This window comes from Panicum virgatum, chromosome 9K, assembly GCF_016808335.1.
Source record: "Panicum virgatum strain AP13 chromosome 9K, P.virgatum_v5, whole genome shotgun sequence".
In the NCBI taxonomy this organism is placed as follows: Eukaryota; Viridiplantae; Streptophyta; class Magnoliopsida; order Poales; family Poaceae; genus Panicum; species Panicum virgatum.
The window spans coordinates 47,257,802-47,270,628 of record NC_053144.1 but is presented as its reverse complement, the minus strand read 5'-3'; the positions used below and the strand labels follow the sequence as shown (position 1 = coordinate 47,270,628).

At 44.9% G+C, this 12,827-nt stretch overlaps 3 protein-coding genes across 5 annotated transcripts; all 3 read right to left on the bottom strand.

Moving 5' to 3' along the window:
• Nucleotides 1-43: 43 nt before the first annotated feature.
• Nucleotides 44-5,305, bottom strand: LOC120651764 (U-box domain-containing protein 33-like). Of its 2 annotated transcripts, none has more exons than XM_039929374.1 (9): nt 4,874-5,305; nt 4,070-4,191; nt 3,848-3,969; nt 3,637-3,741; nt 2,889-3,315; nt 2,670-2,810; nt 2,058-2,606; nt 1,218-1,982; nt 44-593 (listed from the first exon to the last, which is right to left on the bottom strand). In XM_039929374.1, the coding sequence occupies exons 1-9, from the start codon at nt 5,238-5,240 to the stop codon at nt 399-401; spliced, it is 2,793 nt and encodes a 930-aa protein (XP_039785308.1). In that variant the 5' UTR covers nt 5,241-5,305; the 3' UTR covers nt 44-398. The 2 variants fall into 2 exon arrangements, with proteins under 2 accessions (XP_039785308.1, XP_039785309.1); XM_039929375.1 differs by having other exon boundaries at nt 83-593; nt 4,958-5,304.
• Nucleotides 5,306-5,616: 311 nt separating this feature from the next.
• Nucleotides 5,617-9,125, bottom strand: LOC120651777 (tetratricopeptide repeat protein SKI3-like). 2 transcript variants are annotated; one of them, XM_039929396.1, is made up of 13 exons: nt 8,897-9,125; nt 8,727-8,777; nt 8,541-8,646; nt 8,297-8,437; nt 8,127-8,207; nt 7,779-8,026; nt 7,532-7,703; nt 7,340-7,461; nt 7,190-7,247; nt 7,015-7,080; nt 6,699-6,803; nt 6,207-6,429; nt 5,617-6,100 (listed from the first exon to the last, which is right to left on the bottom strand). In XM_039929396.1, the coding sequence occupies exons 3-11, from the start codon at nt 8,559-8,561 to the stop codon at nt 6,786-6,788; spliced, it is 927 nt and encodes a 308-aa protein (XP_039785330.1). In that variant the 5' UTR covers nt 8,562-8,646; nt 8,727-8,777; nt 8,897-9,125; the 3' UTR covers nt 5,617-6,100; nt 6,207-6,429; nt 6,699-6,785. The 2 variants fall into 2 exon arrangements, with proteins under 2 accessions (XP_039785330.1, XP_039785329.1); XM_039929395.1 differs by having other exon boundaries at nt 8,541-8,633.
• A 174-nt stretch (nt 9,126-9,299) lies between these two features.
• On the bottom strand, nt 9,300-12,747 carry LOC120651765 (translocase of chloroplast 120, chloroplastic-like). The gene is made up of 2 exons (XM_039929376.1): nt 12,558-12,747; nt 9,300-12,397 (listed from the first exon to the last, which is right to left on the bottom strand). Exon 2 carries the CDS (start codon nt 12,364-12,366, stop codon nt 9,526-9,528), a length of 2,841 nt encoding a protein of 946 aa, XP_039785310.1. The 5' UTR covers nt 12,367-12,397; nt 12,558-12,747; the 3' UTR covers nt 9,300-9,525.
• Between the last annotated feature and the right edge of the window lie 80 nt (nt 12,748-12,827).

Sequence of the window (12,827 nt, the reverse complement as noted above, 5' to 3'; positions counted from 1 at the left end):
AAGGCAAAATACTTTGTGAGCATATATAGTGCCAATTAGCTAATTTGTCATGAAATGGTTCATCTCCAAGAATTGAAACACATGCTAAGATTAGACATATTTATTCTGCTGCATACTTGCAGTTCCTCCTGAGTTTGTAACAAGCACAATCCTCAATGCCGATTGAAACCTGGAACACTTTTGTTCCAAGCACAGCACTCATATGTACAAATGCACAATTCATTGCAAGTTGCGATACGCTACATTCCAGAGAGAAGATTTCTGAACAAACGAATAGACTATCGAATCACAATGCTAACGAAGTTCAGGGTGAAAGGACACAATCGTGATCCGTTATATGCTTCATCTTTGCAATGATGCGCTGATCTCCTGCAAGTTATCATAAAAAAAAGAGCCAATTAAGATGGTGGCTGATTCCGCTTGAAGTGCTCCTTTATGGCAGAATGAAGAGCATGGTTTGGCATGAGATGATGGTGTGCCAGAGGTAATTTTGTCATTGGGGACGTGCTGTGTCCACTGTGGAGCCATCCCTTTATGACCTCAGCTTCGTAAGTGTACCCATCTGCGGCAATATGTGGATTCCTCATGACCTCCTAAAATTTTGTTGCACGAAGAAAGTAAAAATCAGTTGTCAGTAAGTACATGCTATTTTAAGACTTTTCACATCAGTAATTCAGTATATGAATTTGTTATATACTTCAGAAAGCACAACAATTCTCTAATTAACAAGCACACAATATTCTATAGCCTGGAAGATCGCAATATGAAGTTCAGCCCTATGACCAACAAAAGCTACTGTTAATTTGAAAATGATTTTTTTCTTGGCTAACTTCAGCAAGATAGCATTTTGAAACATGAAGGTAGGTGATTATTTAATTAGTGCTCTATAAACAAAATCCAAGCTAAAGATTTTCTATTCTGGAAAAAAAAAATCATTCCACTGTATCTTAAATTTGATGTACCGTAAAACTAAGAACACCAGAGGTCTATTGAATAAGTTAGCAAATCTAGTCCAACACCCAGCTCCAAGATCTGACACAACAAAATGACATTCAGATGGTTTCAGCAGGATGGCTGGAGAATGACATTCTCGGAAACTATTGAGAGTTTTGGGCCAGGACAGCCGAAGTAAATAAACTACGCGATACCTTGATTTTCTGATTCTAGTGAAATGCAGAACTAATGTTACAAGCACAATAAATGGACATAAAACATACCTGAGAAATAGGACATAAGAAGCATGAAGGTGTGTGATTCTCAATGGACCGATATCCAAAGGACTCCGGTGTGGCTGATAGCGAAGCTGACTTTACCAAGGGCTCAATCACGCACCACACATCACTCATACGATAAGGTCGCCTTCTTCTGCTAAGCTCTGCACACTGAAGACCAAGAAGCATCAGCTTCTTGGCTTGCACAAATGGCCACTCCCCAGCAGACTGATCAAGAAGGAGCTCCGACTCATCTTTCTCAAGTGCATCCTCCACTGCCCTTCCAATGCCTAAAGCTGGTTTCCCAGTTACCAGCTGAAGTATGACAATACCAAAAGAGTATATGTCAGACCGTGCTGTTAGCTCCCCGGTGGTAAGAAATTCAGGGTCCATGTAGGCAAAAGTGCCTCTTGGGTTCGTCGTTTGGTAGAGGCTTGTGGACATTGTGCTAGATTTAACTAGGAGGCAAGAGATGCCAAAATCACTAAGTTTGCTGACCAAATTGGCATCAAGGAGGATGTTTGCAGGCTTGAGATCACCATGGATTACTGGATGAGGCTTGGTAGAGTGAAGGAAGACGAGAGCAGAGCATATCTCACCAATGATCCTTGTACGGACTTGCCATGTTAGTGGAGGTGTGTTGTTTTCACAGGCTAGACGGTCTTCAAGGCTTCCATTGGGTAGGAACTCGTACACAAGACCTGAAGCTTCTGAGCAAGAACCCATAAGCATTACAAGGTTTGGATGCCTGACCCTACTAAGAACAACGACCTGCACCGTAAACTTACTTTAGTAAAACTAAACAGTAACATACATTGTAGAGTTCAATTATTTGGCCTTTATTACCTCTTGCCGAAATTGCGACTGCCCTTGTAAGTTATGAGAGCGCAGCATCTTAATTGCCACTGTTGTGTTGCGCAGGGAACCTCTGTATACACGCCCAAATCCACCTTCACCGATCTTCATTGTGTCACTGAAATTCTGTGTTGCCACCTGCAGCTCTGACAAAGAGAATTCAGCGTTCCATGTCAAACTTGGGCACGATACTGTTTTTCCTATCTCTTTATGCAGCTCATCTACATCCTTAAGCGCATTATCCCTTTCATGCTTCAGTTTCTCATACTCCAACTTCTGTGAATGAATGAGGGATTTACTCGCTGCCAACTTATCCTCAAGAGTCTTGACAGTGCCACCATATTCATCGACTCGTTGCTCTAATGTTGCCTTCTGTTCACTCATCTTAACAAGCTTATCAATGATGTCATCTCTGTCTTGTTTAAGTGCATCCATTTCTTGCTTCATCGATTCTATGACACGATTTGCCTTCACTAGAGCTTCATTGACGTCTTTCCTCTGCTTAGACTCGTTTAAAGATGTATCCTCAAAATTATTTGCCTGCAATGATAAGAACTTTGTGTCAAATTCTACATGGTTTTCGTGCTAATGTGGTGAAGGTACCTTTCGGTGAAACAAAATGGGTTCTTCCTCTGCTATTTGTATCCTCACGGACTCGTCAAATGCTTGCTTCTGATGCTTCTCAGCCTGAGTGAAGACTTCTTCAAGTTTATCAAATATGTCAATATTTGAATTCATGGCATCCTGTAATGCACCAGCAACTGATCAGATCAAGTCCAAAGTAAATCCTCTACTGTTCAACTTGGGTCTGAAAAAGCAAACCTGTTCACGGTGTAAAGCTGAATTTTGAAGATCACACCCCGCATGTACACAGGATAGGAATTCAGTTGCATCATGCCTAGGTGTTGAAAATGAGCTGGAGTCACTGAACCCCTCGTCAGTCACGGTAGAGGATGCTTGGTGCGAACTTGGAAAACTTCGGCTTTGAACACTATCCCAGGAATTGGCAGATTTATCCTCTATGCTTCGCCTGCTAAAAGTTGTCCGCACAGATAACTGGGAAGGTAGTCGCAATGATGTTCTAACAGATGCAGGCACAACCTTTTCTGACATCGACCTCTGTACGTGGCCATCAATTGCATTGCTTACATATCCGTTTGGTTGTCCACCCCTCTCAGATAAAGTGGACAGTGAACTTCTGGTAGCCGGGGGTGTTGCTGCATTGCAGGATGCAGGAACACGAGCCTCCCTGTATAAAGTTGAGTTTAGAGTAAATAATCAAATAATTAAGTGCTTATAGGAAAAGAGTGTACAGCAACAAAATTGTAGCATCTAAAAAGTGATGCACAGACAGGAAATTAGAATAATCTAAAATTGATATGCAAATAGGAGGTCCAAGTTAGATTCAGTGAAGTTGTATGGTTTGCACGCTGCTCATAGATAAATTCACCTTAGCTAACAATATAAGATGGAGAATACGATGCATTAATCAAAACTCTTACTCATAGACAAATTCACCTTAGCTAACAATATAAGATGGAGAATATGATGCATTAATCAGAACTCTTACCTAGTGCATATCAGATGTTCCTTGCAAACAAACCAAATCTTGCATGAAGTATCAGCTTTCTGAAGGACAGCAAGTGCCGTCTTGGACTTAGGCATTTTCATTTTCCTGGAATTAGGAAATAGGACATCACTTAGTAAGATTTTGTAATCTACATTCTACAAGACTGTAACCAGTGGATATGAGTGCTGAAGCGTGAACCTTCACTGCATACCTAGAGTAGTGTTTGTCAGCAGCTGCTCCCATGATGAGTTTGCTCACCCCGTGCAGCGAAACAAGCTCCATGATCCCTTTAGCCACATCATTATTTTCAATCACAAGTTTCTCACATTTGACCTGAAAAGGGCGTACTGCTTCAATAATATTGCCCTGGCCTTGCTCATTTAATTCTAAAATGCTTCTCACAATAGAAAGATTGAAATATTATTGGTTGCACCTTCATTTTGGAGCACTGGTGAATGTATTCATCCAAGTGTTTCTCAACCTTTTCCCTCTCATACTGTCTGTAAGCACCGACCTGTTCTGGTCTCAGTTTACTTGCATGGAACTTGCTCCCCACTGATAAGTAATGAGATGATATTGTAGGCTTATAACTATACTACGCAAACGAAGTATCTAATTTGCAATATATCATCACATATTCACATTCATACTGCATTTCACACCCAGGACTCAACAAATCAAAGCATAACTTCCATTACAAAATAACAAAGTATAACAATAGGGCATCCTAAACAACCGAAATTTGTGCGATAGGACTAGGTATCTTCAATTAACCAGAGGAAGATAAGATACTAGCACCCCAGCATTGGGATCGAATTCTGGCTGTTACTGTCGAACTATGATTCTACGAATTAATCTCGCTCCATGACCACAAAACATGTCAGAGTTCAGTTCTCCAGGTACGAGAGAGCATTTCCAGATTCAATCTGTTGGAAATACTTACTAATATTCTTAAATCCTAAGAATATGAAAACGAGAATCTAGTTACCAACCAATTGGCCAAGCAGACAAGCGAATACAAATCCCAACGGCGTTACTCGCGCTCAGTACAAACCTATCGGATAGGTGGAACCCCTAGCACCGGCACATGGAAATCCCAAATGTGCTCGCCGGTGTGAGCCACCGCCCCCCTGCTTTGCTCCCCGCCGGCGACGGGAGCGGCGCATTTGGGGTTCCGGCAGGTAAACGAACCAGAACGCTAAACGAGCAGTACAGGGAAATGCAAGGGTGAGGGTACCGCGTTCTTCAGCTCGCGAGCCCGGTCCGAAGGCGAGGGTACGGTGTCCCGCGAGCAGCGAGGAAGCGGAGCGAGAGCACGTACTCATCGGGATCATCTGCGCCGGCGTGTGGATGTGGGCCACAACCACGGCGGCGCCGGCCACGGCCGCGACGTGCCGGAGCGCCCACGCGAGGAGGGACCTGCCGCTCTTGTGCTGCTCCGGCACCGCCACGAACACCTTCCCCTCCCCCTCCCCCTCCCCCTCCCCGTCCCCCTCCCCGGCCGCCTGATCCTCGAATATCTCCGCCGTCGGCGCGCCGCCGGTGCTGGAGGAGGAGGAGCCGCCGCCGCCGTCCCGCGCGCTCGCCGCCTCCCACGCGTCCATGGGGAATGGCGCGCGCGTTGCCGAGGTGCAGGGGTTGGATTGGATTAAGCCCGCGAGTTGATTACGATCGCTAGCGCGGGAATAAATATCGCGGGATGCTGTTAGTTTGCGGGGGCGTTTAGGATCGTAACCAACTAACGAACTGAGGTTAGTTCGCTCGGGCGGGTGGACTGGTCGCACTGCCACGTGGCACCAGCGGGACCCATGAAGTGACGCATGCAGGTGGGGCCTATGTGGCATGTGGTGCCAAAAAAGACTTGACGGGAGCCTAGTCAACAGGGGTGGGGAGGCATTGACTGACCTGGCATGCATTTTTTTTTTCCTTCGCAGGATCAGGCATGCAAATGGACCAAATCACAAACAGCTTATGCGCATGTTTTTTAGATTAAGGAAAAAACCCAGATGAATATTTACTATCACAAAGGAACACATTTGGCCACAAAGTCAGAAGCTTACACAACCACAAACAGCAAACAGCTATGCGCATGTTCCACAATACAATTGTAAAGATCAATGATGTGTACACTATGAATTTAAAAAGAAAAAATAAGAAAAACAAAAAAAAAGGTTTAGCTTTGTTGCACCCCCTTCAGGATCCAAGCAGATATGAATCAAGAATCATATAGATGCAGGCATAAATGAGGGACCTGCATCAGTCACGACCCCCCCCCCCCCCCCCCCCCCCCCCGCTGAAGATGTTCTTGGATGGCTGAGCGAAGTGCGGAATTTGGGATTGTTGCACGGTGGGGAAGTGCCAGATTGGTCATGGGTCATGTGTCATGGGCTTCAAGCCAGTCCTTTATCACCTCAGCTTCATAGGTGAAACCATCGGCGGCGATGTGCGGATTCTTCATGATCTTCTGAGATCATCAGCAGCGCCAATGCAAATAGGTCAGCACAATTTCATGACTGCAAGCAGCTAACATGGCATGACAATCAGAATTCAGCGTGAAGCAACATGCGTACCTGCAAAATCGGGCACAAAAAGTAATGTGGCACGCTGCTTTCATCCTGAACAGATGAAGATGTAGACAGACACGATGACAGGGTGGAACTCTTCATCATCGGCTCAACCACAGGCCACACATCAGTGGCAAGATCCGCGCGGCGCCTCCTCTTCTCCACAGCGCATCTGATACCGATGCGCGCAAGCTGCTGAGCTTGCACAAAGGGCCACTCACCAGCGGATCTGCCAATGATCAGCAACAAAATGGTAGCATCTAAAATGTGATGCGCAGACAGGAAATTAGAATAATCTAAAATTGATATGCAAATAGGAGGTCCAAGTTAGATTCAGTGAAGTTGCATGGTTTGCACGCTGCTCATAGATAAATTCACCTTAGCTAACAATATAAGATGGAGAATACGATGCATTAATCAAAACTCTTACTCATAGACAAATTCACCTTAGCTAACAATATAAGATGGAGAATATGATGCATTAATCAAAACTCTTACCTAGTGCATATCAGATGTTCCTTGCAAACAAACCAAATCTTGCATGAAGTATCAGCTTTCTGAAGGACAGCAAGTGCCGTCTTGGACTTAGGCATTTTCATTTTCCTGTAATTAGGAAATAGGACATCACTTTGTAAGATTTTCTAATCTACATTCTACAACACTGTAACCAGTGGATATGAGTGCTGAAGTGTGAACCTTCACTGCATACCTAGAGTATGAATCAATTGTTGCGAAAAACAGAATTAGTTTCAAGCATAACATGCTCAGTATTTAGTTTGGTAGCTTCAAAGCACAAATAAATTTGGATGCATACCTGTGGTGAAAGAAGATTACCAGTACGGGCAGCAATTGTTCCAAGGCCAATCTGGAACTCTGGCAGCTGGTGCAATAGCATAAAAGAATGAAATCAAATACTAGCTTGAAGGGAAGAAAATAGAAAATCATTTTGCTGAGAAGTGAAGACATTCGTGATGGTAAACTTTACTTACAGGTAGGATCTGTGCAGCCCTCAAGCAGCTTTCAAAAGATTCATTTACTGTACTGCCCCTTTAAAATCACATCAAATAAAAAATTCAGCTTTGAGATAATAATTATGGAGAGCAAAGTATAAAATCTTTTCATAAATGAGAGAAGGCTACCCAGATTGGTGATAATTTTCTGCCGACATTCCAGCCCAAGGAAAGGCCAACGAAGGATCAATGCTTCGAGCTCGATCAAATGCTTCTTTAGACAATTGTTTATCACCTGATTGCCTGTAAATCTGAATGTCAAACTATTAGTTATCACCTGCTAGTAGCAGAATCAATCAGCTGTTGCTTTAACAGCAGTACCTTTCCAAGGTATGCCCAAGCTTCAGAAAGAGACATATCAAGATGAAGTGCCCTAATGAAAGAATGCTGCTCCAAAGCCAGATCACTTGACATGGAACCCAATGTAACCCAGAAATCCTTATTAACTGGTTCCAGTATCAAGGCACCAAGTGACATTTTCTCTGACAGCTCCCTGTTGCATCAGATAGCTCTTACAAGACCATCTGTAAAGTAATATGGTATTAGCATGAGCAACAAAGAAGTTTACCAAACATTGGGGTTGTGTCTGTTATTGCCATCCATGGAATATATCAGATCAACACAAATAGCAGTATCATTGTGAACATTAGCTTCCCAGGGTGTAAGATGCAAAGCACGTTGATATGAGAGTTTTGCACCATTTGCTGCTGACAGAATTGCATTTCTCCACTCCTGAACAGAATCTTTGAACATCTGCGCATCTACACCCCTCTTGATCTTCCCATCCACCCATGGAAAGCATCTCGCGAATGCAAGCTGACACAGAGCAGGCAAGGTATACAGTAGAATAAAATTAATCAGAATATGAGATGCCAAGAAAACTTAAGCGGTGAGTTAATGATGAGAAGTCAAGTACCTGAACATCTCCATGCAATTTCCAAACACATGAAAGGTTTCCAGTCAATGAAGCACAAATTTTGGCAGCTTCAGATGCTTCCTATAAAAATAATTAAAAACCAATATGATTAACTATACAGCTGTGATCTACTTAATACTATGTAAAAAACTAGTATCACATCGACATACCTTCAGCAGGGTAGCAGCCCAGCCAAAGGCCCCAGTAGTTACACGATTCCTTGACCATGCAAGCAATCCAGAAGCAAGTCCAAAGTATACTGAATGGTTATGTGGAGCCATTTCCAAAGCAGAACGAAACTGTTCAACTCCCTGGTGTTGTGTATTTTGCATGAAATCAAATTTAAGTATGCATAGATCTTGAATGGATACATTGCTAAAGCATTTGCTAATAAAATCAGACACAAGTTCCTACCTTTCTGAAATAGCCAAGCATTAGCTGGATGTTTCCACTTTCTATCAACGCAAAGACCCTGGAACTATCAAGTTCAATAGCTCGTCTGTATGACTGCCGGCAAAAACTGAATTAAGCACATTCAGACGGCTCAATACAGTACACTGCAACATTTATTAATGATGATCAAAACTGAAAACGGCAAACCTTTACTGCTGCAGTGAACACGCCCAAACGGTGGTATGCCAGACCAAGTGCCTGTTGCCATAATATGGAATGTTTTAATTTGATAAGTAATAACTTGAAAACACATGACACACCAATTGGAGCTAAGAAATTTTGACAAGAGCGAACTGACAGAGGAAAACAACACCCACCTCCCATAAATCTGCAGATGTTGGGTAACCTCGTATTGCATGCTGAAGGTTTTGTATGGCATCTGACCATTTCCTCTGATGAACCTAACCTTTCACCAACTCATGTCAATACATCTTACATGTAAATTTTTGGATGCCTTATCACAGATACAAGCAAATCCCACGTTTAAAAAGCAATCAAAATAATAATATTACCAAAAAAATTTAACGCTTGTAATATTATGGAAAAAACTTTATCGCATTTTAAACAAATTCGAAGGTGGATACAACAAATTGAATAAATTGAATATCCTAAGAGATATTACTGCCATTCTAGACCGATACTGTCTGTAAGCACCGACCTGTTCTGGTCTCAGTTTACTTGCATGGAACTTGCTCCCCACTGATAAGTAATGAGACGATATTGTAGGCTTATAACTATACTACGCAAACAAAGTATCTAATTTGTAATATATCATCACATATTCACATTCATACTGCATTTCACACCCAGGACTCAACAAATCAAAGCATAATAAAGCATAGTTACAAAGTTGCCAATGAAAGAACAAAATAAATAGCAAGTTCTAATTTATGCTAGTATTGACCAATGACGCTCTCACTCTCTTTTCAGGCCATTGTAAAAAAGACTAGGTAGATTCAGAGTAGTTCTGTAACAGCTTTCTGATGTTCTGGAATATAGGCACCAGGGCAACAAGCGCAAGCTCAATATGCTCCGTGCTGTTCAGGCGAATGCCGACTTGGCCAGTCCCCTTGTTGCTTATATTTGCATGCCCAACCAAGTTGCTAGCTCTTCCAGCAGGTATCTGAGACTGGACGTTGCAGCCGATCGCCAGATCCCCATGCCAATCGACAACAGATAATGCGAGAGTGGAAAGCATCCGCCCAATCGGGTAATCTTTGTCCCTCAGTGTTGCTTCGAGGCGGCCTCCATAGGCCACTTCACCCCTCCCACTCATGGCGCCACCACTGATCAGGACCCTGAGCTGCTTGTTCACTATGAGCTTGTCTTCAATCTTCACACCAGTCGATACGGAATCCCCAAGGAGCGTAGCAGATATGCCAGCAGCTGTGCTGTTGCGCCTGAAGTTCTTAAATCTCGACTCACCACGAATTGTGTATGCCATATCCTTGCCAGCAGACTGCAAATCAAGCCCAAGTGAAGTAGTTTTTCCCTCAGCATGCTTAACTGAACTTGCAACCTCCATTTGCATAGAGCAATCCTTCTTGTCCTTTGTTAGTTGCCCAGATATGGACAGAGGAACTTTCCCTTTGACAACAAACAATCTTTCAACATTAAGTCCCTCATAACCAACATCATGGTCCCAACCCTGGGTTTCCAATACAGGTCTGACAAGCCATTCACTTGGTGTATCCAGAAAACGATAGCGATGACTAGGATAGTCTGAATCAAAAGATGAGGGCAGTACCATATCGGGCATAGGAACTGCAACATTGGTTGGAGTATTAGAATCATCTTCAGGGTTGCTGTTGTAGAAATCATTTGCTCGAGTACTGGCTTCTGCTGCCATTTTCTTCATCAACTTACGCAGCATCCTTTCCTCTTTCAGCTGTTTTCTGTAGAACAACTTCTCTCTGTAATCTAGCTCCTCAAGATATGCCTTCCGCTGTGCATTATTCAGCTTGGAAAGCTGAGCTTTTGTGAGACGCTTAAAAGGAGGCAAATCATCATAATCCGACCCATCATCTGAATCAGAATCATCTGTCGAATCATCCTCAAGATCATCATCGTCACCAAACTGCTCCTCTGGTAACTTCAGTGGGGCCCTAGACTGAAGAAGGGAAGAGACGAGGAAAGGCAGAGGAGGAATCCTTGTACGAGAAAGTTTACCAATGGGACTATCCTGCAACTTGAGGAGTGCATTAGCCTCTGCTAATACCTTTGAAGCAAAACAAAGCAGCAACAGCTGTGGCTTCCAGACTTGTCCATTTGGCAAAACCCTTTGTCCAGCCCTATTTGTCCTGCACGCTGCATGATTTTCCACCAGGGATACTGGATTCATAAGACGGATATCACCAGCAGCTTGCCTTATAGCTTGCTGCACTACATGAGACCTCTGGGTGACAAACATCTCATAGCTCAGAGGAATTCCATTAAGCCCATCTGGTGGTGCAGATGCAGCGTGAGTTAACACAACAATGGCATTGAACCAAACTGATGCTCCAAAAACTTTTGTGATGGTTTGCAGCAGAGGGATATCACCATTGTCTCGGTTCTGCATATCCAATCTGTCAAAATAAAGAACAATATCGGGAGGGTTTTTGCTAATAAGCCTCTTCACGGAGTTGAGAACCTTCTGGTTGTGGTGTTGTTCTAAAGAAGAGCATGAAAGTCCAGGTGTATCAATCACTCTTACTGTGATTCCCTCAACTGTACCAACCACTTCTTGAACCTTTCTAGTACTGGAATCGAAAGCATTCGTATCCAAACTGGTATCATCAAAAATTGAATTAATAGTAGCACTCTTACCAACCCCAGTTTTACCGAGAACCAAGATGGTGCATGAAAAATCAAGGGGCTCATTTCCGGCAGCTTCAAGACGCTCTGCCATCTCTCTTGCCCGGTCAAAGCTTAATGACCCATTAGCAGTAGTTCTCCTAAGTTGTTCTGCCAGCCCAAGGCGGTACAGAACCTGTGAAACAACCATATTATGAGGTGTTTGCCCAAACCTGTGAGCAAGACGTAAAAACTTAACCCGGATCATCTGAAGCTTCTCATGAACTTCATCATTCTCATCTCCATCATCCTCAGCAGACTCAGTAGACGGCTGGCTTCCAATATCCGAAGAAACCGATCCATTGGCACGGGCCTGTTGAACAGGACGAGCAGGAGGCTGCGACAGGGAAGATGATGATCCAAGGCCAGCAGGACGAGACGGCAAAGATGGACTATTGTTACGACCAGAAGCAGCTCTAGATCGTGCAGGCGGTGCAGAGGTGGCTGTATTCTCATCATCTGAGGATCTCAGATCATCCAATTCCTCAACTATAATAGCAGGTTCAGCTGCAAATCGTGTGACCGACTCAGGCCTATCCTGCTTTGTATGACAATATCCCCTGGTGGCTTGCCCCATGGCATTCTCCTCCACACTCCCCTCAACATTGATCTCGGCACGAGGACTATCCTCACCCCACTTCTCCGCTGCATGCCGCCCGGTCTCCAGCACCACTCTGGTGTTCGGCGTCACCACAGGCTGGTGATCGCCGGCCACCGGCGTTCCCGACTCCACCGCATCGCCTCCCGCGCCCTGATTTTCTTCCCGGGCCTCATCCTCGTCGGCCTCCTCCACCGCCACTGCATCATCCCCGTCCTCGACCACCACATCAACACCGCCCTCCTCCTCCGCCGCCACTCGCTTCACGGCGGATTCACCCGCCTCGGCGACTCCACCGTTCTCGCCCTCCCGATCCTCCGGACGCCCCCAGCCGACGACGCCGCCGTTCTCCATGGAGCACGCCCGACGGCGCGAGAACCAAACCCTAGTCCGACACCAAGAGAAAACGGAACGGATCAAACGACAGCAACAGCAGGGGGAAAAAACAAGCGAACAGACGTACAATTACAAGCGAACAGAGACTGGAACAATAAAAAAAACGACGATAAGGTGGACGGATCCGGAGGGAGATGATGGCTACCAACCTGCGTGGAGGCGCCGGCGGTGATGGCGGCGGCGAGGGGGATGGGATCGCCTCGCGCGGTGCGGTCGCGGCCAGGAAAAGGAGGGAGAGGAGTATGGTCAGGTCAGGCCAGGTCTCGAGGGGCTGCGCCTGCCTGCAAGGCTGCACCCAGAGACAGAGCAGGTCGCGAAGGCCGCGGGTTCCTCCGCTGCTTTTGCTGGGCTAATTACGGTGCGGGTCCGCTGCGGCTGCGGGTCGGTTTTACCTGGCAGCTAATTACGGGCCGGCTTTT

What these genes read in the sequence shown, in the direction of transcription:
- LOC120651777 (XM_039929396.1), bottom strand. Translation starts at nt 8,561, where the DNA reads ATGCTTGGCTATTTCAGAAAG. An exon ending in TGCTTGGCTATTTCAGAAAG is followed by an intron (nt 8,438 to 8,540) that starts GTAGGAACTTGT and finishes ACACAACACCAG; the next exon opens with GGAGTTGAACAGTTTCGTTC. An exon ending in GAAAATTATCACCAATCTGG is followed by an intron (nt 7,248 to 7,339) that starts GTAGCCTTCTCT and finishes GTGATTTTAAAG; the next exon opens with GGGCAGTACAGTAAATGAAT.
- LOC120651765 (XM_039929376.1), bottom strand. Translation starts at nt 12,366, where the DNA reads ATGGAGAACGGCGGCGTCGTCGGCTGGGGGCGTCCGGAGGATCGGGAG.
- LOC120651764 (XM_039929374.1), bottom strand. Translation starts at nt 5,240, where the DNA reads ATGGACGCGTGGGAGGCGGCGAGCGCGCGGGACGGCGGCGGCGGCTCC. An exon ending in AGTCGCAATTTCGGCAAGAG is followed by an intron (nt 1,983 to 2,057) that starts GTAATAAAGGCC and finishes TTTACGGTGCAG; the next exon opens with GTCGTTGTTCTTAGTAGGGT. An exon ending in TCTTATGTCCTATTTCTCAG is followed by an intron (nt 594 to 1,217) that starts GTATGTTTTATG and finishes ACAAAATTTTAG; the next exon opens with GAGGTCATGAGGAATCCACA.